Source organism: Polychytrium aggregatum (assembly GCF_025602895.1).
Source record: "Polychytrium aggregatum strain JEL109 chromosome Unknown BJ171scaffold_16, whole genome shotgun sequence".
NCBI classification, from domain to species: domain Eukaryota; kingdom Fungi; phylum Chytridiomycota; class Chytridiomycetes; order Polychytriales; genus Polychytrium; species Polychytrium aggregatum.
Window position 1 is genome coordinate 299,661 of NW_026516218.1, and position 27,700 is coordinate 327,360.

The following is a 27,700-nucleotide window of genomic DNA, read 5'->3' on the forward strand; positions in this document are numbered from 1 at the left end:
GACTCGGGGAGAGGTGTTGCTGCATCGAGAATTGCAAGGATCTGAGGGAACGCAAGCTGATCCGATGGAATGCAGACGCAACAGCGCTTGACGAGAGCCCAGATGCCGTCAGGGACACCGTCGACTCGGCTGAGGCTTTGGCCATCACGGATAGCAGGCTCGGTAGCTTGAACATGCCGGGCTTGCGCGTCGCCAGTGGCCCAGACCGGCTTGCCGTCGTTCAGGACTTCGTACATCAAGATGCCAAATGCATGGATATCTGCGGCTCTCGATGACTCAGCTGGTCGCTCGTCGGCGAGGGTCTTTGGCGTTCGGTTGTCGAGACTGCCGTCGGTCTGACTCTTGGCTGCATGCGAGTCTATCGAGACGGATGTATGCTTGATACGAGACAGCCCAAAGTCACTGATGACAGCATTGACGCCACCGTCGAGGAGGACATTCGCAGCCTTGAGGTCGCCATGAGCGACATTGTGTTCATGGAGATACACCATCCCCGCAGCCACTTGGCGGAGCAAACGGAGCTTCTCCCCGAGGGAGACAGGGGTGGCTGGGTCCGACACATGGTCGCGGAGGGTGCCGTTTGGCATGAAGGGCGAGACCATGAAGGGAGGAATCGGATTGCCGTCGTCATCCCGGTCGCAGGCACCGAGCAGGGACAGGACGTTGGGATGGCTGAGCTTCTGCCAAAGATCGATATCGTGATGATATTCATTGAGCTGATGGGTGCTGCATGTGTCGAGGAGCTGCTTGATGGCGACCTTGGAGCCAAGGTATGTGCCGGTGAAGACCGAGTCAAGGCCACCACGACCGATGGGGTTGGCCGAGCGGTCGGTGATGTCGCTGGGCGCGATGTACCAGGACAGCCGCTCGGGAGAGGGGCGAACGAAGGGCTCGCTGGCCATGTTGCGAGGGATGGATGCTGGAAGAGATGAGTTGGAGGATGCAATAATGGAACAATGGCGCGATGGGATGACGGAACAATCGAGCGGTGGGATGACGGAACAATGGAGCGACGATTTGATGGAGTGATGGATGAGTGGGAATGTGGATGGCAAGCACTCGATCCATGGATCCAGCCATGTTCATGGTTTGGTGGCTGTGCCACTCCCGTTCCATTTTGCCCATCTCGTCCTCCATCTGATCGCTTGGATATCATCATTGCCGCTCCCATCACATCAGTCTCCTGCATCGCACATCATGGCCAGTGCCCATCCCACAACCGACATGGCTCGCCTTGCCATCGACGAACACAACCCTGACATCTTCACCATCATCTGCTGCAACGACAGCTTCCAGCTTGCCCTCGACCACAACACCATCAAAGCCCTCCTCCAAGTGTGCAAACGAGCCCAGCCTCTCCTCAGTTCCAAGCTGACTCGCTTCCACACCTGGTGCCAGAATGCAGGACTGTGTCGTTCCGATGGACAGCTGCGAATCGGCATCACACCGAGCGACCGGATCGCCCTCTCGATGCACTACAAGGATCAAGCTGCAACCGATCGATCCTGGCTCGTTGCCCTGGCCTACCGGGGCAACACTGTTGCCTCGTTTATCCTGGCTCGCATCCTCCAAGTCGATCTCGACAGATGTGAAATGAGACGATCCGTGCGCAAGACAACTCAGCAACAGGTCTTTTATCATCTGGAGAAGGCCGCCAACGCAAGCCATCTGCTGGCGCAGTGCTATCTGGCCGAGTGCTATCATCAAGGTGTTGGGGTCGACCGAGATGACGCCAAGGCTGTCGCTCTGTATCGCAGCCTTGCGGACCGTGGACTCGCCCAGGCTCAGATCGGTCTCGGTCGATGCTTCGAGAGCGGTGAAGGTGTCGATCAAGACTATGGCATTGCCATCGAATGGTACTCCAAGGCTGCAGACCAGGGCAGCGACGACGGCCGTCTCCACATCGAGTTTCTCCGAGGATGGTTCTCGCTCACTGGACACGGTGTCGAACAGAGCGATCAAATTGCCTTTAGCCATTGGCAGGAAGTCAGCACCCAATCCGACGATCCGATCATCAAACCCATCGCCACCCACATGCTCGGATGGATGCACTATCTCGGCCGCGGCACTGTGCGGGACCAACTGAAGGGCGTCAAGGCGATTCAAGACAGTCGATCGATTGGGTTTCCGTTCGGCGAAAACGAGTGCCTGGCTGCACGGCTGTGGACCGCTTGTGGTCCTCCAGCATCCCGCAAGTTCTTTGGATTGTGCCAGTCTGGATCGGACCGAGACTGGTTGTGCAGGCATCTGACGGCCGTGTGTCTGATCGAGGGCTTTGGCACCCGGCGAGACAAATCAAGAGGAGTCGAGATTGCCGAGCAGCTCGCACACGACGGCCATAGCGATAGCCAGTACTGGATCGGAAGATGCTACTACTTTGGCTGGGGAGTGGTGGAAGATCACAAGAAGGCACTCGAGTGGTTCAGCAAATCGGCCGACCAGGGCAACTCGTACGGACAGTTGGGAGTCGGCGAATACTGCTACTTTGGCGACGGGGCTGCCGAGGACCACGCCAAAGCATTCGAATGCTTCCGCCTGTCGGCCGAGCAAGGCAATCGGCACGGGCAGCTCGGGCTCGGAGCATGTTTCAAGAATGGCTATGGAGTCACCCGGGACATTGACACTGCCCTCTTCTGGTACCGCAAGTCTGCCGAGTCGGGTCTCCGAGAGGCCCTCGATTCCCTCGAGGAGCTTGGCCAGTAGTCCTGTCCGACGATCAACTCTCGATGGGCTTGCAGTATGACCAAGCGGACATGGCGAAACAGCCCATCAGGGTCCGACAACCTCGGGGTCGGTGGGTCTGCGGCGACGGCGGCCGTCCTTGCAACACCGGGGTCGCCTGTCCTCGGGCCTGCTGGTCCCTGGCACAAAATGATTGCAAGGCCGTCTGGTCCTTGCCTGTGCCCTCCCCATGGACAGTGCCTGCCCAACCGCCGTGGGCCTGTGCCTCGAGTGGTTGGCTGCCCCCACCCATCCACCACAACGACATCCACAGCACATCCACAGCACATCCACAGCACAACCACCACCGCAACCCTCTTGGTCTGGCCATAGAGTTTCACGCACAAACGCAGCTGGCTTGCAGATTCCAATGCATTCGCACACCTAGCCTGTTTCTCCAGGTGCATCCACAATATATCCCGTCCCGGCCTCGCGCCTTGATCCACGGCGGGTCTTGTCATGTCGCCCTCTTGTCCATTCGCCATCGCGAGATCGCCCTCCACCAGCCGGGCACAGAGCGCTGTTCTGGCAGTATTCCCTTGATGCCCCCTCCCACAGCCTTGCTGGCTCTCCTTGGCGCATCCCCACAGCAGGTTGTCCAGCGCCTTATCGCGGCCGCCCAGCAAGTATTTAGACCAACTCCCCGTCCACCCTCCCGCTCTGTTGGCCGTCGCATCTGCCCTGACTCTGGGCCCTGGCTGAGTACATCTCGCTGCTTCCCTCTCTCCATCAAGCGTCGTTGCTCTGCCTGGCTTTCTGTTCCCAAGACCGCTCCTCTGGCTTCTCGCCAGCCCGTCAGCCCGCCAACCCCATCGCCCTTGCTTCCGTTTCCATCTCACACACAACCTGTCGTCCCTCGACTGCTACCGCAGCGTCGCATAGATCTGTCTCCTATCCCGCTCCAGCAGCTCTTCCGCACCATTCACAGTCGCCAAGACCCCGCGGCCATCCCCGCCTCCAGCCAGCATGTCCTTCTTTAGCTGCTTATGCTTTCCGTCGTCCTCCAGGTCACATGGAGGCGACTCGCCTCCCCTGTTTCCCCTGCCGTCTCCCAAACCCCATTCCGAGACATCTGGCCATCGCGCAGGCAGCAATCTCATATCGACATCACTGCCTGCTATGACCCGATCGGCCTCAGCCCTGGCCTCGTCGCCACGGACATCATCCGACTCCAAATCGACTCTCCAGCCGCCCACCCCGACGAGCACCACCGGCGTCCCTCCACTGCCGAAAATGCCGCCCTTCTGGGAATCCATGCCGTGGATTCACCCCATGCTGGCCCTGGTATCGGTGGCCGTCCGAGAGCCGGATCGTCTGGCCATCTGGTCCTTCGGCTCGGGCGGTTTGATGGCTCGGCCTGTGCGCATCACCTACTTGGAGCTGTGGCGTGCTGCCTTCACTCTGGCCGAGAATCTCAAGGCCGTCCTTCCGGCCACCGAGCCCTCCAACGACCCGGACCAGCGCCTCGACTCTGCTGTCGCCGCCGGCACAATCAACTCCTCCAAGAACTCGAGCCATTCGGATTCGTCCGGACGCAGGTTCTTTCAGCAGACCGAGACCGTCGGGATCTTTGTCGACACAGGCCCGGACTGGATCATAGCCATCTACGCGATATGGATCCTGGGCAAGTGCGTATTGTGCGCTGGACTGGGCCTGCTTTCGGCACCTGATCTGGCACTGTGGATGCACTTGTGATATCGCAGTTGCATGCCAACGGGGGCAACTTGTACACTCGTCATGAAATGTCGTCTGGCTCGTGACCACCCCATTCACATCGCTCCTGACCACCCCATTCACATCGCTCCTGTACCGCATTTCTCTCCTGCTCAGGATTGCCTGTCCGCTCTACATCAACAGCCCGGTCGAAGTTCTCAATACTGCAGTGGCTCGGTGGGTGTCTTGTCCCTCTGCTCGATTTGCATGATCAAACCCTGGCCAGGTCTGATCCACTCGACAAATGTTTCGATGGCACCCGTTTGTGGATGCCGTGCTTGAACCTCGCCTGGCTGACTCGGGTCTCTCCCACCAGCCTCCAGATCAACTATATTCTGTATAACGAGAAGATGCCGGATATCGGGATGACAGTTCGCCTCAATATCAACGACTTCCGCAAACCCATCGAGGTCCCTCCGCCCGATATCACCTTCTGCTCTCCAGTCAGCTATTTTTTGATCTACTACCAGTCCGTCGACAGTACCGGTATGTTCTTGCCGGCTGCATGCATCGAGTGGTTGTTGGGATGCAAGTCGCAGAGTCACACACATACACAGAGAGACCCTCATGCTCAATTGCCTTCCCCGAACACCATCTTGGCGTTGTCCATCTCAAAGGCTCCACTCAGTTGTAAGTTCGGTCTCGGCTCTTGACTTTCCAGCAGTACTACCTCCGTCGCCCACGCTTAACCCGCTTGGCAATAGCTCTATTCTTCCCGGCAGCTCCGCTCGTGGCTTTCGCACAAGCAACTGGTTCGCCCCCCATGTCAAAACCTGTATTTCTATGGTTCGTCCAGTCTCGCCTCCAAAGGGCTAATCGATTGCTCGTAGCGGCGGCTGATTGTTTAGTAGACCGGCAAGACCGCTGACCTGACTACCGTACCCCCTTCGTCTGGACAGGGACCGACGTTTGCCCTCTCGGTGTTTCCCCTCCTTGCCCAAAGCAACGCCCGTTGCTCGCTGTGGGTCGCTCGCTTGGCAGAGAACATGTTTGAGAAGGCATTTACACTCTTCATGATGCTCGACAGCGGAGTCGAGCAAATCACGTTGGTACGTTTCGCAGTGTATTCCTGGCCTGGAAGTGTCGCCAAAGTGCGGCACCTAGGTCACGATGAGGGCGGGTCCCGTGTGGATGGCTGTCCAGTATCGCTCATCTTTGGACATCCGATGCTTGCAACTTTGTATGACTGCCAGACCCCCATCACAATGCGGTTCCTGCTCAGCATCAAGGGCCGGGCCGCAAGCTGGTCGCGCCTCAAGTATCTCATTATCGGCAGCGAGGTTGTCGATCTCCCGCTCTTGCGCGCTATCCGCGAGCTCATGCCTCAAGTGATAATCGTTTGCGCGTACAGCTCATCCGTGGTAAGTCTTGCCCGATAAACTGCTGCGATCGACTGGACAGCGGCCTCGTGTTTGCCAAGAGGACATTGCCATGGTTTGACCTCGGTTGGCGGCGCCATCATAACTCACTGGCGTGTCCTTATCTGACGACCACAGGCAGGTGTCGTCGGTGCCTCGGCCAGATGCCTACTTACTCCGAAGGATCCTATCCCGAACCGCCTGATCTACACCAACCTCAACCCGACTTGCCAGCCCAAGGTCATGGACATGTTCAGCATGGAGCTCATGGAGGGAAGCCGTCATAAGCGCGGCGCCCTGTGCTTCTTGATCCCCAAGGATCTGCCGATCGTGAATACTCCGTACTTTTTGTCGCCGCACAAGTACTCGCCGTTTGGTTTCCTGCCCGACGGACGGCCGCGTGCGCGTTGCCTTGACGAAGCCGAGATGGTCGATGGACTTTCGTTCGTCATCCACGGAAAGTAAGTGTGTGTGCAAGGATCGCCTTTGTGGAGGCAGGCGGGTGGAGCGAGCGGATGGATGGACGGATGGACGGATGGATGGACGGATGGATGGAGCGAGCAGATGATTCCAGGGAATCTTCCTGCCTAACTCGGCCGATGTTGACCTTCTTTCGTTTGTGCTTTGTTTGGCAGGCTGGATCGTCATATCCAGTGCGGCGACGCCTTTTTCGACCCGCATCCTGTCGAAACGAGTCTGCGCTCCGATCTGGCGGCGTACATCTCCGACTGCCGGTTCATTGTCTCGTCCAACCACCAGATCTTTATCTTTTACACGTCGCAGATCTCCAACCGCGACGCAACCGACACCTTCATCAACGGAGTCATGCACGACGCACTCGTGGAGATATTTGAGAGGGAGGGCATCCCATTGGAGCACATTCCGACTCCGATCCGGGTCTCGCACATGCCCTTCAGTCCGTCGCTCAAGTTGGATCGGCACCATATCCGGAAGATCCTCGATGAGCTGCTGAGACAAACGACCGTCCCCATGTCCGAGTACCTCGAGCAGGTGGCCCAGATCCCGCTGATTCTCTTTTCCGAGGCAGCCCCGGGTACCTCGCGATATCCGATTGGGCTGGACTTTTTGGTGTCGTGCCAAGCCTCGTTCATCGGTGCCCAGCTGTACCGCCTGCCGCTGTTCGAGGGACGCGACTTCAAGCTCGGCAGCCTGGTTGCCTTCCACCAGCAGGTCCACGGAGCCGCTGCTGCACAGGAGCTGGACAGGCTCGCTCGGGAACACCAGCGGCTTGTGCAAGAATACGCACAGCAAGTGGTCGGTCTCCAGATCGACGAGAGCACGGTGCAATCGCTTGGTGCACTGTTTGCGAATGTCGAGGCCTCGGTCTCTGACATTGGAGCGCTGCTCTGCACTCGCCGAGTTTAGCAGGGAGCGCGTAGAGGCTATCGCAGAAAAATACACCCTGTTGCTTGTTTGTTGGAACTCGTGGGGCAGGGAGACGGCTCTGCTTTCTCCTCCGCCGCCGCCGTCGCCGCTGTGCATGGACATGACGGGGGGGGCGTTGTCCGAACATGCCGTTGGGCCGGGATCTCCGGATTGCGCGCCGACGGCTGGGTGGGATAGATGGGTGCAACCGGATGGTGTGATGATAGTGCGTGCAATTGGACGATGCGCTGATGAGGATGACGGTGTTGGAGCAACATCGCGCCACCACGACCGACAGATCGTACAGCCAAGCCACAACCCCCGCGCCAAGGACCCGGCTGTGGTTGGCGCGTGGGCACGGTGGTGGCAGCGCAGCGGGTGTGCCGCCACAGTCTCTGTGTTCCGGGTGCGGCTTGAGTCGACTTGGCTTGGCTTGACTTGGCTTGGCTTGGCTGTCAGTGTGCGTTGTGTCGATTGAGTTTCTGCAAAACGCGAGTGGGCCAAGCACCGCCACCCGAGGATTTGCTGGGCTGCCTGATTTGGGCAGCGGTCACACGGCAGTCTCTGTGCTCAGTCGCTGTGCTCAGTCGCTGTGTGCATCAACAAGCACCGCTGTCCCAGAGCGGTGCCCGGTCGCACACGTCGCACACGTCGCACATGCGCCCCACACAGACAACCGCGCGCAGCACGGCGCCGCGCCGGCCTTTTGTGCCGCCCCGCCGTTCCTCCTCCGTTTCCAGGCCGCCTCCTTTGCTTGCCCCCAAATCCTCCATCGCCGGCTGCGTCACTCATCTCCTCGATCCAGGTCGCCGATCCCATTTGCCTGCGTGCTGTCCTCTCGGCCCATCCGTCGTCCTGCTTTCCCTCGCCCTGTCGAACCGACCGCCCCGCCATCGTCTCCACTCCTGCGTCCATGCTTCAGCCCCAGGCCCCTGACCCGGCCCGCGCAAGCCCAGTTGCCGAGCTCAAGACCCCTATTCATGCACCCGAAGCGGCCGAGCCTGCTACCACTCTGGCCCAGCAGGATGCCCGGCAAGACGCCCAGCAGGACGCCCAGCAGGCTACCCAGCTCCCTACTGCTCCTCCAACCCCAAAGACCCCGCAGCTCCAGTCGCCGTCGACTCCCGATGTTGGCTCGACCCCGTCCACAAGAACGGCTCCTACGCATCTGTCGACTCCCTCGACCCAGCAAACTCCCTCCAGCCATCTCACCCCGTCGACCCAGCAAACTCACTCCAGTCGACCAGTTCTGACGAGCCCGTCCACGCTTTCCAGCCAGCAGACGCCTCCCGGCCAGCATGTGCCGTCCAATCTCATGACTAGAGATCTGCCCTCGAATTTGTCGCTGCAGTCCTCCGAAGCCAGCTTCTACACCGAGCCTCCCCGGCCCAATACCTCCAGGCGGGCAGCGACGCCGATCCCAAACCTGGCCCACGCATCCTCGTCGTTGTCGTTGACGACTGAGACGGCATCCGTGACGTCCTCTCAGATCCCCGTCACCTCGTCGCCGCTCTGGTATGCTCGGCCCATCGACACCGACAGCGCTTTCCGCGAGGCCATCTTCCGCCCATTTGTCCGCGAAGGATCGGTCTCGTCCCTTGGCCACCGAGCCTCGACCCTGAGCATGGCCGATAACCTGAGCCCGCAGTCCACTTCGGCGCATCCGCCGCTCGCTCGACAAATGACCGCAACCACGTATTCGACCGAAGACGGCCGGGAAGTCACAGCGTCCTCGGCAATCCGGGATGAACTATCCCCCATCCTCAAGTTTCTGACCATTGTGCCGCCGTGTCTCACCCAACGGTGCACCTGTGGCTCTGGTACGAACGCCAATTCATCGGCAGCGATCCCCGGGTCTATACACCCAACATTTCCCGCCCTTTTTTGCATCCAGAGCACGGTGCATATGGATCCACTGACACTGCGTTCCCCTCCATGGACTCCACAGATTTGCTCGTCGGTGTCTTCACCCTGTCGTTTGTGGTCATTGGCCTGAATATTCTCGGTAATGTCATGTTCGATCCGCGGCTTTCTTTGGCGAACCATGGACTGCCGCCAGGATCCATCGACTCACGCGCATAGCTCTCTCTGCTGGTCTTGCACGTCGCTCCCTCTGCAGAAATCATCAACTTTAGCAAGTCTACGGATGTGCTGCTCCCGAGCAAGCCCGCATTGCTGGTCTTTGACAGCATCAACGTCTTTGCGCTCTTCATTTTCGTGTCTTGTGTCTCAAGAATCGAGGTGGGTACTGGGTGAGGCCGTTCTTTTGTCGCTCAGGATCCGTAACACTGGGGCACTTGGGAGATGCCATTGCCAGCACGGCAAAGCTGCCCGCTCCCAAATACTCTGGGTGTGCGGTTGGTGCTTTCGCCAATATCCTCAGCTGTGTTGATGTGGCCATCAGGCCGACACGAATGCTTGCTTGATAGGGCTTTGACATATCCTTGATGCATTTCTGGCCGCGTAGCTGTTTGCCCTTATCGGTTTTCAGGTGCTGTGGTGCACCATCTACACGGGTAAGACCTGCAGTGGCGTGGCGTTGCTCCCCATCGTTAATGATGGAGGGCTTTGATGTTTCTTCGCCGGCAGCACAGTCGCTGGCCAGCATCTGACAACAGCCTGCCTCCAGCATTCGCCATCGTCCAGATCGCTCTCGAGATTCAAAACGGGCTCTTTGCGCAATTGTTTGTCGAGCTCGGCAACTCAAACATCAACTCGTTCGAAAAGCTGGTCATTTTCCTTGTCAAGGTCGGTAGTGGTCTGGTCATTTTGTGACTCCTTGCTGTTGGGATGTGGGAAGGGCCGTGTCGATGATGCTAACGACTCTGCTGGTCCACAGCTTTACTTTGGCTTGTTCATGTACTCTCTATGGTTTGTAAGTACCTCTTCGGCGAGGCATCGCCCCCCGCGGTGCTGGATCGCTGTCAGGAGCAGCTCTACTGCGTGCTGCTGGATCGATTCTGTTGCACGGGTCGACCTGGCCGAGTCAGCTTAGCCGGGTGGTTACATCGCTCAGCCGTGTCCTCTGGCTGAATCCCGACCGTTTTCCATCCAGAGCATCGTCCGTGAGCCCGAAGCCTACTATCCCAACGACGATGACGTCTCGACGGTTGCATCCTCGATCGAGCCCCTGCCCGAATACGTACCACCCTACCGCCGCACTCCAAGTCTCCGTGCCTCGAGTATCCGCAACCTTGCCCTCAACATGGATCTACGCTCCGCATCCCCGCCACCGCCGTACCAAAGCGACATCGAGAGCCAACCGTACCCCAGCCCCCGGTCTTCTGTCCATAGCCTGCAAGGCCACGGCTCACACCGGTCGCTGAGATCGCTGGCTCTGATTCCCACAGCGCAATCGCCAAATCAGGGCACGTCCGCTAACATGTTTGGCCAGCGTGCCCGACGAACGCATTCGGCCTCGTCCCTGAGCCGAGAAGCCCAGATCACCATGGGCGATATACCACTTTCACGCTTTGCGTCCGACATCCACCCAAGCATTGTCACGTCACTGTCCTCTCCCCTGTCGTCTCAAGCCTCTGCAGGCAACCTTCCGAGGGCCGACCCTCGTGCCGCTGCTGCAATCAGCCCAGGGACGCCCGTCACACCCGAACTCCGAGCAACCTCGGCACTGCCCACACCCACGATCAACACTCCACGCATCCCCTCACCATCACACTCGGCCGACCTTGGCGAACCTGACCACGGTGCAGCGTCATGAGAGCCACGAACCTGCGTCCGGCACGTTTCGGTTGTCCGGCCTGGCCCGCTCCTGCATTAGAATCAGGCCGCGGATGTTCTCCAACCTACCGAGCGGCAGCCTGCTTGAAGTCGAGTCCCCTGCGCCAAGAGCAGCGGCTCTGTTGATCCATTTTCGATCCCATGCCGTTTCGTCGCCTCATCAGTTCTCTTTTACAGGCAATCCAATAAAAAACGGGACACCCGGGTTTTTGACCATTCATCGAATATTTTGTTACCCAATGTTATCGCGCGCTGGCCATGACCATTCGCCACACATCCGACTTTCGCACCGCCGCATTGCGATGCTACGCCCTCATCCATAGCCTGCGTAAGGTTGCCTCCATATTCAGTGTATCCAAGAGCACCATCCATCGATGGCACCGAGGATGCAAGCTGGATGACCCATCCCGGGTCCCAGCTCGCAGATCCACTTTCTTCGAGCAGGCATGTCCAGTCATTCGCACCCTGATTGAACAGGACCCGTTCCAGACTGGTCCTGTGTTGCGATGCAAGCTCGAGTCCATCCTCCAGAGGAAAGCATCACTCTCACTCTGCCACACTGCCATCCACCGAGCAGGTCTCTCACACAAGAGGGCACAGAACCTCTACAGTCCAAGCGACTGGATGAACGAGTGGCACAGTTCAGGGACCAGGTCCGTTCCATCGACCCACGACGATTCGTTTTTGTCGACGAGACAGGGATCAGGAGATCCATTTTCCCTCTTTACGGATACTCGCCGAAGGGTGCTCCGCTTCGCCAGCGCAATCACATGAAACACAAGTCTGTCTCGGCTGCATTTGCCATCAACCACTCTGGTGTGCTGCATCGCATGTACATCCCCACATCATTCAAGACACACTCGATGGTCGAGTTCTTTGAGCGAGCGACCTTCCCAGACGACTCTGTGATTGTGATGGACAATGTCAGCATGCACAAGACAAGGACTGTCCTGGACTGCATCGAGCGCCGAGGATGGTCAGTGATCTTCACCCCACCTGCTTCACCCGACTTCAATCCCATCGAGAACTTCTTTGGGGTTGAGTCCCCACCGATTTGGGGTTGAGTTCCCTCCAATCAAGCCGCCATTCTCACGCTCACATCCCTGGCTTGAACCTCTCGGCGATTTTTGAACAGGGTCACTTCCCCAACCAGCCCGCGCAGACGGGTTCCTGCTCTCGGGTATAAATGCCACACCTTCGTCCTGCTGCTTTCTTCCCTCATCTCGCCTTGATCGGATCATCGCGCTATTGTACGATAAAGAGAAGTCTCTGTTCTGACCAGTACCACTGGCAGGCATCCAGCATCCTCTGCCCCATGCCTCCGAAGCGTAAGGGTACCGGTGATGGCCAGCCTCGGCCACCCAGGCCCAAGAAAGCCAAGTCACAGTCGGAGCCTGTCTCTGGTTCGTCTTCTGACCCCACGCATGCTTGTTCCTCTGTTGCTCCGTCGCTCACCACCACTGCTTCTGCAGATCCAATGGATGTCGATCCCACCGAGCCTGGTCCATCTACTTCCTCGAGTACTGGCAAGCGATGTCGCCAGTGCGATGGCACCGATCACGAACGTTGCAACACCAGCAAATGTCCCGAATATCACCCCCTCAAGAGTTCTGTCGTCCCTCTCGTGGATGGAAGGTCATCCGCCCCTCAGTTCGGCTGCTTCAAGCAGACGATGGATGGCTGTTGTCTCAATCCCGCTCTCCGCGACAAGATCCAGGCCACCGTCGAGGCCATGACCCAGATCCAGTTCGAGGCATCCAGGCTGCTCAACCTGCACATCCTCCGGTGCATCGAGCAGGATCTTCCCGTCCCCGTCATCTCCAAGTCCACACCTGCTTTCGTTCGCCAATGCTTCAGGATCGTCCAGGCTGGTCCTCTCTTGACAGCCAGGGACAATGAAAAATACGACAACCATCTGATCGATTCCTTTCGCGACTACCAGACCACTCGGCACGCAGACCTGCCTCCGGCCCCTCGTCTGCCTGATGGTGCTCACAGTCAGCTTCTCACACTGGCTGTCAATGCCTATGCCACCAACTGCACCACCCACCTCGACCTGGCCTACTGGCGACTCCTTCGCCGCTTCTGCGCTGCCGTCTTCCCAGCCAACAAGCACAAGCACGAAGCCATCGAGGCCTGTCTCGAGCTCTTCGAGAAACCGGACTCGACTCCACCCAAGGCCGATCTCGAGTTCCTCTATCCCGAGTTTGGCCACATCCTGGACGAGTTTCGGTACAGCAACGACCAGGACCGCTTCCGGGCCCTCCATCGCCTCTCACACCATGTGGGAATCCTCGCCCGAGACAAGATGGTCGACAATGTCCACAAGTGGATCGACTGTGACATGCCCGCCCTCCGAGTCACCGAGCTGCAGCGCCAGGCCAAGCTGGACGAGCTCACTGCCAGAGGCATCCCCTCCGGCGACAAGAGGTTCACCACGGCCAAGTCTGAGCTCGGCACCACCAAGTCCAAGATCAACAAGCTGGCATCCAGGATCAACTGGGCACTCAAGCAGCTCGCTCTCGACACTCCTCCGGCCGTGTGCACGATGGTCCCTCTGTGCACTGCCACGGCCAAGTATGTCAAGATCGACACCGTCACTCTCTGGCAACTCCTTGGTCCAAAGAAACGCCTTGGACTCACCCGGGACAAGCTCAAGGAAGAAGGTGAGGACGGCATCAACAACCAGGATCGTCTCTGGCGCAGTTGCTTCAAGCTGCGTAGTTCCCTCTTCCAAGAGCAAGTCAGGGACAGGAAGCTGTTCAACTACGAGATCAGTACCAATGGCATTGGATGCACCATCGGTCTCGTCAAGTTTCTGCCTCGAACCGATCGCACCGAGACCATCGAGCCTCCTCCGACTGCCGAGCAGCGCATCCAGGCCCACATCGGCAACCCAGACCCCGGTCGCACCACTTGGATTGGCATCGATCCTGGAGTCGGCTCCGTCTTCACTGCGGTCATCCAAGCACCGGGCCACCAAGACGAGGTGGTCTCATTCTCGAATGGCCACTACCAGCACATGTGTGGCCATACGTCCAACACCAAGTGGCACAACACCATGAAGAAGCGACTCAGCATCGAGACTTGGATGTCGACCACCCCCTCGCCCAAGGTGTCGTCCTCGGAGGCCTTCAAGGTCCATCTCACCCATGTCCTGCGACCGGAGCTGCGAGTGCAGCTCGACTTCCACCTTGGCAAGAAGGCCCGTCACCATCGCTTCACGGGCCACAGGAGGCGCCAAGTGGCCGTTGACAAGATGTGCAAGGCCGTCCTGAAGCACGCCCCGATACGGACCGATGTGGTGATCGCCTTTGGCAATGCATCATGGCGTCAAGGCAAGGGCCATGCATCCAGCCCCAGGAGGCAGCGGTTTGCTCGGTACTTTGAGCAATTCGAGCACCACCGACGCCGTCCCACTCACCCTCACGGAAGCGTCAAGGTAGTCTCGACGAACGAGTTCAACACCTCGCAAGTGTGCTCCAAGTGCCTGGAGCCAGTTCGGTTGGAAGGACTCGATGCGCCCAGCATTGCGAATTCCCACTTTGTCAGGAGCTGCAAGAATCCCAGCTGCCGGACAGTGTGGAATCGCGACGTCAATGCGGCGCGCAACATGATCACAGTGTGCAGGTCGATTGTGGAGATCGGAGAGCGACCGGTGGTCTTCACTCGGAGGCTGCCAAAGTGATCTGTTTATTTCTTGTGGCTTTGCTAGACGCAAGCACAGCACATACTACATGTTCATGGAAACGGCTATATTATCCCGTTTTTTTCTGAATAAAGTGTAGATCCTTGCCCTCTCCTCCACTTCCTTTCCTTTCTTTCTTTCTTCTCTTCCTTTTTTGACGAGCCCATCGCACTTTGCACGGTTTTGCTTCACTCATCTGCCCACTTCTTCCACCGGGACAGCACCACGATCCCATCTGTGGCTTTCCAGCGACTTTTTCTCTCTGTTTGTTCATGCTGTATCTCGCCCCGGGCGTCCAGGATGACTTGAATGATGCAAACCCTGCATGAATACACACATTGCCATTCCACATCTTCCCAGGCGAACCGGCCCACCAAGACAACGGGGAGCAGATCGGAGATCCTTGGCAGGCGAGCTGCGTTCCCTTGGCGATCGTGTGAGATCCACGATGGGGGGCATCTCGGACATCGTCGGGTATCTTGTGTATCTTGGGCTGTGGATCTGATACCGCCCATTCGCTCTGCCCCCTTAAGTATCACTCTGCCCCCCCCCTCTCGTCTGCCATCGCCGCATCTCAAGCAATACGCGCTCTCCTCTCGTCTGCAAGGTTGATATCGCCGTCGGTTGTGTTCTGATTGACCCTGGTTGCTTGATTCTGCCCTCGGGCCGTCCTTTGTCTCTGCACCTCATTCTTGCCCACAATCTTGCCCACAATCTTGCCCACAATCTTGCCCACAATCTTGCCCACATTCGCTCGCCCGTCCATTCTTGTGCGTCGCTTGCAGGTTCCTGGCCACTTGTCTTCGCTCCCGCTTTTGCTTCCTGTGCCCCTCTCTCTGTCCGCTTGCCGCCCCCACCCCTTGGAGGCCGTTGCTCTCTTGGTCCGCTGCCTTTGGCTCGCCTGTGCGTCTGTCCCGCCATTCACGCACTGAGCCCTGTCTTGCCCCCCATCTCGCCTGCTAACGTCCGGTCGTTGTTCCTCTGTCGTTGCCCATCCAGCCCCTCAACGTCCAGCCCCTCAACGTCCAGCTCATCAGCTTCCTGGCTCTTCCACACCCAACTTCGCGACGCCCAGCTCCCTTTAGACATGGACGACCTGACCGACTTGGTTTGGAAGCAGGCCGGCGGAAAACCCACCCAGCCTGCTGCCACCCTCAGCGCTCTCTCATCCCATGCCAGCACCACCGCCGGCAACCCCAACCGAGCCACCGGTCTTTCGGGCTCGCCGATGGCCGGCTCGACCCCGCGAACGCTCTCGCCCAACCCGTCGCATCCACACTCTCCTGCAACGGCCCCGCGCATCTCGCCCTCCTTGAACGCTTCGGTCGTGGCTCCGTCGCCAGGGATGCAGCGCAACCCTTCCCAGCAGTACGGCAGCCATGCCTCTGCGGCGCCGCATCAGCGCAACCTGAGCTCGTCGCCAAACTTTGTGAGCTTCAACCCAACAGCTCCCAGCATGGCCGGCGTCCACTCGATCCAGCGCACTGGGACGCCGACCCACGGAGATGATCCCTTTGGCAACCTGGTGTCCTTTGGCTCGGCGCCCAAGCCGGCCTCGACCTCGGCCTCGGCATCGGGGTCGTCGCTTCCAATGGCAGAAGTACAGCGCCAACAACAGCAACTTCAGCAGCAGCAACTCCAACAACAGCAGCAACAGCTCCAGCAACTCCAGCAACTTCAACAACAACAGCAGCAACTCCAGCAACTCCAACAGCAACGACAACAACAGCAGTTCCTGCAAGGCCAGTTTTCTCCCCTGTCCAAGAGCCAGACACCCCAGCCTCTGTCGCAGTCGCTGTCGAATGCGCCGCTCCTGCCCAATCTGCAAAATGGTTTTAGCTCGCCGATGGCGGTGCGGTCGAGCTCGCAGCTGAATGGTGAGCGTCCATACTGCATACTACATACTACATACTACATACTACTACATACTGCATACTACTACATACCGCATACTGCACAATGCATCTGCTGACATGCTCGGTTCTGCTGACCCACCTGTTCCTCCTGTTTATGTCGGCAGGCGGACTGGTCAACCCCGCCGATCCCTTTGGACGCTCTCCAGGCAGTGCATCGGGCGCCAGCATCCAGCAGCCCCAGCCCTTCGTCAACGACGCATGGAACCTCGATCTACTTGAACAGCCCAAGCCCTTGGCATCGCAGGCTCCCGGTGCACCTGCCCAAAGCAGCGTTGTGGGCGACGACATCTTCGATATCAAGTTCCTCGGGTCGCAGAATCCCGTGGCGTCATCTCCATCCAACGCCGAGAAGCAGCCGGCCTCCAACTCTACCGACGACCAGCATCCGCTTGGTCTTTTGGCTCAGCCTGTGAGTGCCTTCTCGGCAGCGACCCCGGTTGCATCAGGCTCCGCACCGGGCTCGGCAACGACCTCCCCGGCAACCCGCTCGGCAGCCTCGCCTGGCATGCAGCCGTCTCCGTCAAGCTCGCAGCCTCGCTCCATTGATGCCGCCCCTCCACCACGCCCGCCTCGTCCAGCCAAGCCCGATAGCGGCGACATCGACTTCAAGATTGCGCAGCTCATGGACTTTGGCTTTGACGACCTGAGGGCCAAGAATGCGCTGGAGGCTGCCGGCTATGATATCCAGAAAGCGCTGGACCTGCTGGTGGGCTCCGAGTCCCCCGCTCCAAACAGCGACCCCCATCCCAAGCCGCCAGCAAAGCCCCGGCCCGATCCTTCTCAGAAGGTTGCACGCTACGCCGACGACTACGAAGCGGACGATGGTGGTGATGCCATGCCCGGCCGGTATGCGGCGGGCCCGTCCGGCTCCGCCGGCCTGAGCCAGACCTCGAACCAACTGCTCAACAGCGCCAGCGCCTTAGGCATATCGGCCTTGAACAACGCAAAGAACCTGCTGTCCTTTTCCAAAAACAAGATCTCGGAGGCTCTTGAGAAAGCCTCTGCGCGCATCGACGACGGCTCGGCTGGACGCGGTGGATCGAGCGGCATGTCAACGTTTGCGTCCACCATCAAGAGCGGTCTCAGCACGGCCTCGTCACAGCTCAAAGGGCGGCGGCCCTCGGACGATAGCCCAGACGAGTACTCTGACGGTCCGGACAACCGATACCGAGGCTATCAGAACTATACCGATTTCCGGGATGATGACAGGGGTGCGACTGGCTATGCATTCGCCCCATTTGCCGACAATGACGGCGACGGCGATGACGATGACGAGGGCGAGGATGACCGAGCGGCCCAAGAGGCGCTGAGAAAGTCGCGCGAGGCGTACAACCAGAAGGTGCTCGCCGCCTCGGCCCAGCAGAGCCAGAGCCAGAGCCAGAGCCAGAGCCAGAGCCAGAGTCCGGCTCGCGGCAGCCCCGGTCGGCCATCGCCCTCAGGCGTTTCGTATCCGTCGGTCGCAAGCCCAGTCGTCTCGGAGCAGCCCAAGCCAAGTGTCAAGGCTGTGGACCTGTTTGACTTTACCTCGGACTCGCCCTCCGCGGGCCCGGCACGGGTATCGCCGTCTCAGCCAGCGCCGGTCCGGCCAGCGGCCTCGACACCCAAGCTATCTCCTAAGAACACTGCTCCCGAGATTGTCGCCACACCCGCCCAGCTCGAAGAGTCGCTCAAGTACAAGGACGAGGGCACGGACTATTTCAAAAAGGGCCAGTACGGCGATGCGGAAGAGTCCTACACCAAGTCGATCGTGGCCCTGCCCGCGGGCCATGCCAACCTCGTCGCCCTCTTCAACAACCGCGCTGCTTCTCGGCTGAAGACTGGCCACTACGGCGGCGCCATCGAGGACTGCAACTATGTGCAAAACGTCGAGCCCGGCGAGGTCAAGTCGCTGCTACGACGTGCAACGGCGTACGAGGCCCAAGAAAAGTACCGCGAGGCCCGAGACGACTACAGCCGGGTTGTGGCGACCGACCCGTCGGTCAAGGCTGCCTCCCAGGGTCTTTTGCGCTGCGCCAAGGCAGTCTCCATGAGCGAGAGCGGCGGACACGCACTGGAGCAGCCCGCCCCGAGCGGTTTGGGCGGCTCTGCTGGCGTCTCAGTCGCAGCCAGCGCACAAAACGATCTTGCGTTCTTTGAGTCGCCGACGGCGGTACCTGGCGCTGCCGGTGCTTCTGTCGAGATTGCCCGCGAACACGTCCCGTAAGTATCGCACTGCGCCGCTGATCGGTCAGGCTATGTGTGTGTGGAGGAGGGGAGACACGGCGGGATGCATTTGTCATGATGTTCGATGGAGCACTGCTGTGGTTTCACACGGACACTGAGATTTCTGGCTCTCTGTATACGTCGTTGCTCTAGATCCTCGAACCCCCAGGTCCGGGAAGCAGTCGACAAGGCGGTGGAGAAACTGCGAGCGCAGAACATCCAGAGTGAGCAGGAGGATGCTCTCAAGCTGCAGCTCAAGGATCAAGTTGACATGAAGGTACCGTGGTGGCTCAACCATTCCTGTGCACAGGAGGAACCAGAGCATGGCCCTGTGTTCTGGCTGGAGATGATGTCTGGCGGCTGGGTTGCTTGAGGCAAATTGGCTGGACGAGCGAGAGGGGTGCTGGAGCGTCAATGATGATGAATCGCCTCTTATAAGCGCATTCCGGACGATTGCCCCTTCCAGATTGAACAGTGGCGCTCGGGCAAGGAGAAGAATCTGCGCGCCCTGTTGTCATCGCTCGAGTCGGTGCTGTGGCCTGAGTTGGAGTGGAAGCCCATCAGCCTTGCCGAGCTGATTCAGCCTCAGCAAGTCAAGATCAAGTACATGCGGGCCGTCGCAAAAGTCCACCCAGACAAGGTGAGGCGTTATGGGAAAGCCCAATACGGACGGCGGCATCGGGACCGGCGGGGGCTTGTTTGCGGATCGGCCTCCCATGTTCCACCGATCCCTTGGCGTGGCTCCTGCCAGGTCACCATGTCGTCAAGCCGTCAGGGGATCTGTATCGAGTGGGAGAACTGACACCCGTCTTGGCCCCCGTGGGATGCTGACTCTTGCTCCGCCCACTCCCAGCTGAGCAAGGACTGCACACTCGAGCATCAGCTGATTGCCAACTCGGTGTTCAGCACCCTCAACAAGGCATGGGATGAGTTCAAGGTCCAGAACGGGCTATAGCGGCCGTATATCCGAAGCCGAGGATGATTGATGTCTGTGTGTTTGTGTCCGAAAATGAAAGCCATAGACGCAAGTTGTCCTACTCCGTTTCGTGAGCGACGAAATGCACTGTCTTCCGACGCAACGGCGGGGGAAGTGGCTGTTGGGCGGGTAGGAGGCAGACCGTTTTTATCCATTGGATCGTTGATATCTGGAAGAGCAGCTCGCCATCCACTTCCGGATGGCTTGATCTCGTCTGCGCGCGTGGGTGAGCGATGCGTCGCTCCAAACTCATGAAGCCGCTCTGGTTGCCGTCCCATGTGCGGCAAAGACCGCGCCATCCAAACAACAGCCAGGGATAGCTTTCAGCGTGGCTCCAGGCATCTCTATCCCTTTCACCCCACACATCCAATCCAGGGTGTGGTTGATACATGCACCCGTTTTGGCGGGCAGGCGGGGAGGCGGGGCGGGCGGGCGAGTGATCTTCAGTGGAGTAGATCGGGCCGGGTATATCAGGCCAGGGGAAGCAGCCGGCCGACGGGATCGACATTCCCATCGCAAAATCAAGTGGATTCTCCGACGCATCCGGACCGCCTTGCACAAGCCATCGCCACTCAAGCACAACACTCGACACAGATCGATTTCAGGTTGGCGATGCTGCGTTGGCGATGCTGCGTTGGCGATGCTGCGTTGGCGATCAAGCCGCTGGGCATGGCTGCCGGTGCCTCTGTTGTTCAGCACCGCGGCTGATGGACTCTTGCCTCTGCTGCTCAACGCCTCGGATTCCCTTCTCGGGGGCCATGTCCGGCTCTAGCAACACCCAGAATGCAGTCGCTCGACCGTTTGCTCCTTCAAGCCCTCGTGCTGCTGGCGATGATGTTCGGCGTCTTTGCCTGCACCGACTGTGATGACGACGGCTGCACACTCGGCGACTGGCGCTGCTGCGACGACTACTCGCTCGTACAGCGGTGCGCATACGACCAAGACGGCCAGCTGGACTGGCTCGTTGTTGCCGACTGCGGCAGCCAGGGTCTGGTCTGCGTCCTGGACGACTGGGAATGGTGAGCGCCGCACCCCGAGAGAGAGAGAGGGTCCTGTCGAGCAAGGGGAAGTAGCCAGGATCTTGGTCCCGGCAGCATGGCTGTCGTGGTTGCGCACATCGCCCTGGACAGCTTATCACAAGCAGCTCACCCTCTGCCTATTGCATTTCTCCTGCCTGCCGCGTGCGGGACACACCAGCGTCTCGCCTGACCTCGTCACGGACGACCACCACCTTGCCTCGTCGTCCTGAGCGGGAGACGGGTTTGTGGAGGTCAAGTGACGGACCAGGCATGGGCGATCGGAAACAGTTGCCAATGCCAATACCATGCTATCCAATACCATGCTATCCAATACCATGCTATCCAATACCATGCCACCCCATGCCGTTTCCTGTCCTGCGACGCGCCGCGTTTGGCCCACCGACGATGGTGCCATGGGCAAGCGTGCGTGCTTGTGGCCACGCTGGGAATCGGCGCGCCTGTGCTGGTCAGCAACTGTCTGTGTGGCGGCGACAACACGCGACGGCGATCCTGTCCCACAGAGGGTTGCACGGCGCGGCGCCACAAGGGCAGCACAGTTCCGCCACAGTGCTGTTGCATCCCAAAGCACGCCCCGTCGCGATTGGACTTTGTCTTTGGACGGTCTTTGAACGGTCTTTGAGCGGCCTTTGAATGCTCTCGGAGTGGTCTTTGGGCTTGGTCGCGAGTCTTCCGAGTCGGCGTTGGTCGTCTTTCGTCGTCGCTGGTCTCGTTGGTCTTCTGCATCGCCGTCCCCTGAATTCCCGAGTGGCTTCCCATATCTCCCTGTCCCTCCTGTCCATCCTGTCCCTCCCGTCCCTCTGGTTCTCGCCGCCATCGGCCTTGCCTGTGAGTATTCCTCGCCCAACAGACCGCCAGTCCCCTTGCCCAACCCCGTTGCACCTCCGATGCTCCTTCTGCAGACCCATGCCAGAGCCCTCGGGCGTTCCGCGCAGAGCATCGCTGTCGGTGGGCCAATCATCTGCAGTCTTCGCAGAAGCCTCTGTCGAATACATTGCGAATCAGCCGCCCTGACGACAGCGCTTCGTTGCCGCTGGGCCTTGGCCGGATCGTCCTCAGACCCTGTGCCGAACATTCACCCCACTCGCTCGCTTGCTCGAGTACTCTTTCGAAGCATCCATCGCGAGCACCGAGGGGGGACCTTCCATCTCTACTGCATCGGCTGCATCGGCTACATCGGCTTCATTCCACCGCCTCGATTGGCCTCCACGATCCTTCGATTCGACATCCACCCGTCCCTTCGTGGCTTCTGTTCCGGAAATAGCCCCCCCCCCAGACGACCCTGCCCAGCACACCACATCTCCTCTGCGGGCATCTCGGCACCGCCAACGGCACGGCCGCATCGGTCGAGCTCCTGCTCCCGCCTCGCACTAACCCCACTCCACTCGCACATCCCCTTCCGCCGCCCAGCCCCAAATCTAGGTTCCCCAATCCGCCCTCCGATACGGAGCGAAACCCTCGCCGCCGAAAGTCGCCCCTCCGTTTCCTTCATCCATGGAACGACCATCGCTGCAGCTCTCGCCTTCGATTACTCCCCCGTCCCCGGCCCGGGCAATTCACTCGTATCTTCCCAGCCGCCCCAGCGTCTCGGCATTCTCACCTCCGCTGCCGCCGGCGCCTATCAGCACCCTTGGATCCTCGGCCAGCAAATCCCCGGCAAGCATGTCGCTTTCCTCCATCGACACCACATCCTCCGGCCCCAGATCCGCCGGGCTTGCCGGCCATGCCAACGGCCCTCTATCTGCAGGTGTCGCCGGCACCGATTTCAAGTCCAAGTCCAACGCCCTGTTGGACCCCAAAACCGATGTCGCCGTCTCCTCCACACACCATGCTGCCAGCACGACTGCTTCGTCGTCATCGTCCTCGGCGGCCTCGGCCCCATCGTCGTCGGCCGGCGACTTCAACAACACCGCCTCGGGCAGCGGCCGTGTCGTCTACACCCAGTCCGAGAAGATTGGCCACCTGCAGCAGATCTTTAGCGAGTCTCAGAAAATCGCCTACGCCGGTCTCTGCTACCTCCTGATCCTGAGGTTTGCCGAGCGCAGTGTCAAGCCGTACCTGGCCAACTCCACCAATGCGTACTATCGTTGGTTCGAGAGCGTCATGGAGAAGCTCTACATCTATCTCGACATTCCGCCGGCAGGTAGGCTCTCGTGCAGGCTCCTGAGAGAGCTCGAGTAGAGCGCGAGCACGGCCGAATTGTCCAGCAGCTGTCGAAACAAACGCAGCAGCAGCATCACGGACCATGCGCAAGCCTGCCGTGATGAGCAAGCCAGTTTCAGTGTTCGCACCCAGGCCTGTGTCGGGGGCATCGGCTCTGCTTGCAGGGGGGTCGCAGTTCCGCTGGGCTCGTTCGGTGTGGTGCGAATCGGCTGGCTCCGTTCATGTCGATTGCGATTGCGCTTTGCTGTAGGTGAGGCTGGTGGGGCCTTTTTCTGATGCGCTGTGCTCTTCTCTCCCATGTCTCGGCTCTATCGTGCTGCTCGTCGCCGTCGCTCAAACTTCTCAGACCGGAAAATGATCCGCCGTCTGGCCGAGCACGGCGTCATCCCATCCGACCTTTCCAGCACCCTCATCAGCGATGCCAAGAAGGCAGCGGAGCGCCAAAAGGAGCTCGAGGAGGCCAAACAAAAGTCCGAGCAGGAGCTCCTCGACCAGCATCTTCCACCCGCCTTGGACGAAGCCGGCCGCAGCTCTTTGGACCTGGACGACGACGACCTGCCCTCGGACATCCGCTACACCATCCTGTCGCACTGCTTCATCCTGTCGATCAACGATAACACATATGACTCGCGGTGTCGCACGCTTCTCCGCGCGCTGTCGCAGGAGCTGCAAGTGCCCTGGCTTGATGTCATCAAACTCGAAACAACGATCGCGGACCAGCTCCGGATCTACGACTTGGTCTCCGAGATCCGCGAGGATGGCTCCGTCGTCGGCCAGCGCAACAAGCTGGAGAACTCGAAAGCCTGGCTGTTCATGGGGCTGGCTACGCTAGGTACGGTATCGCTTGGGCGTACGGGCGCTGCTGGAGTGCCTTGGCGACATGCATCGGGTGCTATACTTGCGCTCCTTTCTTTTCGACCTCCACGGCTTGTCCCTGCCCAATTACTCCAAGGAAGCGAGCTGTTCCTCTACCACTAGCGCTGACATCCATTTCTTTGCAGCTGGCGGTGCTGTTGTCGGCCTAACTGCGGGCCTGGCCGCCCCAATGATTGCAACAGGCGTCGGAGCGGCTCTGGCTCACCTTGGTGTTGCAGGGGCGGCTGCTACCATCACCACGTCAACCGTAGCGTCCACTGCCATCATCGCCACGGGTGGTGCCGTGACCGGAGGAGGTAAGGGCCCACTGCGTGACCGACGTTGCAAGGAAGGGTGTTCACATGTGGCAACCACTCTCTGGCTTCCGTCCATCGGCTGTCCATCCTCGGTTCCTTGGATTCTGCTGGTGGCTCATCGCAAGGCGATCCTCGTCTGTGTCGATGTAGCCCCATGCAATCGCTTGCGTCCACGGCGGCTCCTCACACTCTGCTGGTCTCTGCCCCGGCTCAGGCATGTCTGGATTCAAGATGCTCAAGCGCATGCGCGGCATCAAGGACTTTGAGTTCGTCGCGATTGATGACGCCATATTTGCGATCGAAGAGAATCGAGAGAAGCGCGATGCCGAGCGACGACGGCGCGACCGAAAGGCTGCCCGGCTTGCTTACCTCAAGAAGCAAGAGGAGCAGCTGGCGCTGCAGCAGAAGCTCAAGTCCCAGAGCGAGCAGGAGTCCTCCGAGCCCAGCAGCCTCAGCCACTCAAAGTCGGTCGAGAAGCGGCTGCAGCTGAACGAGGGCCTCGCCAACTACAGCTCGGTCGGCTCGTCATCACTCGATAGCCTCACGACAGACGTAACCCAGGACTCGGCTGCCGTGATCACTTGGTCGCAATTCAAGGACTCGGCCAATGCCAACCCCAGCGCAAATGCCAGCATCGGTGCCAACTCACATCGCATCGCCTCAGCATCTTCGTACCCCGCTGTCAACGGAAGCCCCTCTGCCCCGTTCGACGTGTCGGCGCTCTCCGAGCCCCTCAGTGAATCCCGCGCCATCGAAGACGCCATCGCACCAGTGGACGATCTGCCGATCCTCGCCGACGACCTGTCCGTCCTTGCCCTTGGTGCCACACCCGCAACTCTGGACACTTTTATCCAGCGGCGTTACGACTCGGACGAGCAGATTGACCGCGAGCTGAATGCAGACAGGGAACCACGCACCATCGACCTCTTTGTTGCCCCTGACTCGCAGAGCGACATTGCCTTCCCACCCAAGGCCAACTCGGAACTCGAATCGGCAGCTCAACCCATGGACGTATCTGTCAGCGCGCAGCTGTCCGAACAGCGGCCTGTCACCGGAGCCAATCCATCGTCACTCAGCACATCTTCGAGTCTCGGCAAGAGCGTGGGATTCGAAGTGTCTGCCGACGTCTCTCCACCATCGCTTCGGGTGGTAACGCAGGAGCCATCACGAGCGCCCTCGGAGATGGCCTATACTGAGTCCGAAACGCTCCCGTCGGCCCACCCAGACGGCACCGCCAAGAAGAAGCCCCAGCGGGCCGAGACCGTGATCCCGCAAGATACCCACAAGCTCCTGCCTCCATCGATCCGACGCCAGATGCGGCAGCCGGCGGACGGCGGCAAAACTGCCCCGCAGATCAAGCAAACGAATGTGTTGATCACAATTGCTGGCTGGGTCACCTACGGCGTCGACGACCACACGCTGCCGTTCTCGACACTCGAGCCCAACATCTACGGCGACCAGTACACACTCGTGTGGGAGACCAAGACCCTTGAAGAGCTCGGCTCGGCGCTGAAGCTCTTGGGCATGGAAGTGGCTTCGTTTTTGTTCCAGAAAGGCTTGGAGGTGACGGTGCTGCCTATTCTGATGATGGGCCTGACCGGACCGCTGTGGATGCTCAAGCTGACGTATCTGCTCGATAACCCGTGGGGCAACGCCCTGGGCAAAGCCAAATGGGCTGGCAGGGTATGTTTTGAGTGCAACGGCGGAGGCTCTGGACTCTGTGGGGACATGAGCGGAAGCAGGATGCACCCGCGATCCCGAGGAGAGACGTATCGACCGTCGAGGGTGCAGACTGTCAGGTGAAAACGTGTGCTTGCTTGCTTGCCTGACTGCTCGCCTCTGCTCACCGTGCGACTCGGTTTCAATTCCTCACGCTGCAGGTCTTGGCCGACACGCTACTGCAAGGTGCCCAGGAGAATCGGCCCGTCACTCTCGTTGGGTTCTCGCTTGGCGCCCGCGTGATTTACTACTGCCTGCTGGAGCTCGCCGAGAAAGGCGCCTTTGGAATCGTGGAAGAGGCGTACATGTTCGGCTGCCCTGTGATGGCCACCAAGCTCGAGTGGGAGCAGATCGCCTCGGTAGTGTCCGGCCGTATCGTCAACGGATACCTCTCCAACGATTGGGTCCTCGGTGTGCTCTATCGGGCATCCTCGGCCTACTGGACCGACGTTGCGGGACTGCGCCCCGTCCAAGGCGTGGCCGGCATCGAGAACTACCAGCTCAACGACATCATCAGCGGGCACCTCGAATATAGGGTCGGCATGCCCAAGATCCTCGCCCGGGTCGGCTTCCAGGTGACCAGTGATCACTTTGTCGACATTGAGGCTGAAGAAGAAGCCCAGAAGAATATGTTTGCAGAAGATCGGAAGCGCCAGGCCGAGGCCAAGCGGCTCGAGCGCGAAGCACTGCTCCAGAAGAAGCTGGAGGAGTACGAGCGCAAGAAGCGCGAGAAGGAGCTCGAGCGCCAGGAACGCAAAAAGCTGGAGATTGCGACGCAGGCCGCCATCGAGGCCCAGCGGATCATGAGCGGCAAGAACAAGCCCGAAAAGTCGTCATGGTTCTGGGGCGGCCGAAAGAGCGCCACGGCTGCGGGCCCGCCATCGGCATCATCGCCATCGTCGCAAGCAGCGTCGCCTGGCTCGTCGCAGTCGTCGATAGCGGCAACGCCGTCGATGGTTGACAACTCAAGCGAGGACCAAATCGACGAGGAGTTCTGGCGGCCGCGCGAGATCACATCGACGGCCGAGCCCATCGTCATCGACAACCAGCGCATGTCGGAGCTCGAGGCCATTTTCGGCTCGCTATCGGCGGGCAAGAAGCGCAGAGCCGCGGACGGCAATGAGGACGACGACGACGACGACGCCGACGACGCCGAAGATGACGACAATGCAATCGTGCTTTCGGATGCCGTGATCGAAGCTGCGTTCGAGGCAACCGACCGGGGCCTGGGCCAGCTCGGCGCCGGCGACCGCGACCGCGACCGCGACCGTTCTGATCGCGGCTGCAATGACGAGCACGACGATGACCATGACCACGACCATGACGATGACCGTGACCACGAAAACGAAAGCAGCCACGGCCAGTAACGACCGGGTCGTAACACTGCCTCTGAAACGTCGATGGGTTCACTTCTCACCACGGATGACATTGGGCCATCGTGCCCCGCACACCGTCTGCATGCTATGTCTCACTCGTCCGACGCGGCCGATCTGCCACCACCTGATTGCTAACACTTTGCCCTCCTCTGAGGGACGAGCGACTGCTTTCTGTCCTGAATACAGTCCCGTTGCACCGACACTTCCGACATGTCGCACGCCATGTGCGCACTTGTTCCATGGCATGTCCCCGACAGGGGCACATGGCCCAGCCTCCCAGGGACCAAAGTCCGCGCGGAAACGAGAGGGAGGGGGACTCAAATTTGCGATTGCTGAGCCCATGGGCAGCCAGCCGATCGCGTGTGCTCATGCGAGCCTGTGCGGAGGTCCGTTTGTGCGCCCGCAAGAGGAAAGGTGCCTTGACAGCGGCCACGGCAGGGCGCGGCACAGGGTGGATGGACTTGCGTCTTTCGGCAGGGACTGGGTCGAAGTCGAAGCCAGAGCCGCAGTGGAAGTCAGAGCCAAAGTCAAAGCT

The 27,700-nt window shown here is 59.7% G+C and overlaps 7 protein-coding genes across 7 annotated transcripts; 6 read left to right on the top strand and 1 right to left on the bottom strand.

Moving 5' to 3' along the window:
* Nucleotides 1-170: 170 nt before the first annotated feature.
* BJ171DRAFT_423471 (kinase-like domain-containing protein) lies at nt 171-902 on the bottom strand (the record flags this gene model as incomplete). The annotated part of the gene is made up of 1 exon (XM_053107601.1): nt 171-902. A coding segment is annotated over one exon (732 nt), but the record flags the coding sequence as incomplete, so codon positions are not given.
* A 1,048-nt stretch (nt 903-1,950) lies between these two features.
* On the top strand, nt 1,951-3,182 carry BJ171DRAFT_502815 (uncharacterized protein). The gene has a single exon (XM_053110799.1). The coding sequence runs from the start codon at nt 2,035-2,037 to the stop codon at nt 2,701-2,703; it is 669 nt and encodes a 222-aa protein (XP_052967127.1). The 5' UTR covers nt 1,951-2,034; the 3' UTR covers nt 2,704-3,182.
* Nucleotides 3,183-3,304: 122 nt separating this feature from the next.
* BJ171DRAFT_502816 (uncharacterized protein) lies at nt 3,305-7,235 on the top strand. Its single transcript, XM_053110800.1, has 9 exons — nt 3,305-4,349; nt 4,552-4,611; nt 4,751-4,920; nt 5,052-5,064; nt 5,139-5,220; nt 5,334-5,483; nt 5,628-5,795; nt 5,931-6,253; nt 6,428-7,235. The coding sequence occupies exons 1-9, from the start codon at nt 3,688-3,690 to the stop codon at nt 7,176-7,178; spliced, it is 2,379 nt and encodes a 792-aa protein (XP_052967128.1). The 5' UTR covers nt 3,305-3,687; the 3' UTR covers nt 7,179-7,235.
* A 696-nt stretch (nt 7,236-7,931) lies between these two features.
* On the top strand, nt 7,932-11,141 carry BJ171DRAFT_502817 (uncharacterized protein). Its single transcript, XM_053110801.1, has 7 exons — nt 7,932-8,998; nt 9,127-9,183; nt 9,298-9,419; nt 9,646-9,694; nt 9,808-9,926; nt 10,018-10,053; nt 10,234-11,141. Exons 1-7 carry the CDS (start codon nt 8,092-8,094, stop codon nt 10,894-10,896), a joined length of 1,953 nt encoding a protein of 650 aa, XP_052967129.1. The 5' UTR covers nt 7,932-8,091; the 3' UTR covers nt 10,897-11,141.
* A 4,370-nt stretch (nt 11,142-15,511) lies between these two features.
* BJ171DRAFT_502860 (uncharacterized protein) lies at nt 15,512-20,028 on the top strand. Its single transcript, XM_053110802.1, has 5 exons — nt 15,512-16,481; nt 16,625-18,719; nt 18,876-18,999; nt 19,189-19,362; nt 19,576-20,028. The coding sequence occupies exons 1-5, from the start codon at nt 15,692-15,694 to the stop codon at nt 19,675-19,677; spliced, it is 3,285 nt and encodes a 1,094-aa protein (XP_052967130.1). The 5' UTR covers nt 15,512-15,691; the 3' UTR covers nt 19,678-20,028.
* Nucleotides 20,029-20,223: 195 nt separating this feature from the next.
* BJ171DRAFT_598638 (uncharacterized protein) lies at nt 20,224-21,037 on the top strand (the record flags this gene model as incomplete). The annotated part of the gene is made up of 3 exons (XM_053114853.1): nt 20,224-20,303; nt 20,471-20,717; nt 20,896-21,037. Coding segments are annotated over exons 2-3 (294 nt in total), but the record flags the coding sequence as incomplete, so codon positions are not given.
* A 4,347-nt stretch (nt 21,038-25,384) lies between these two features.
* On the top strand, nt 25,385-26,325 carry BJ171DRAFT_423515 (uncharacterized protein; the record flags this gene model as incomplete). The annotated part of the gene is made up of 2 exons (XM_053107602.1): nt 25,385-25,753; nt 25,951-26,325. Coding segments are annotated over 2 exons (744 nt in total), but the record flags the coding sequence as incomplete, so codon positions are not given.
* Between the last annotated feature and the right edge of the window lie 1,375 nt (nt 26,326-27,700).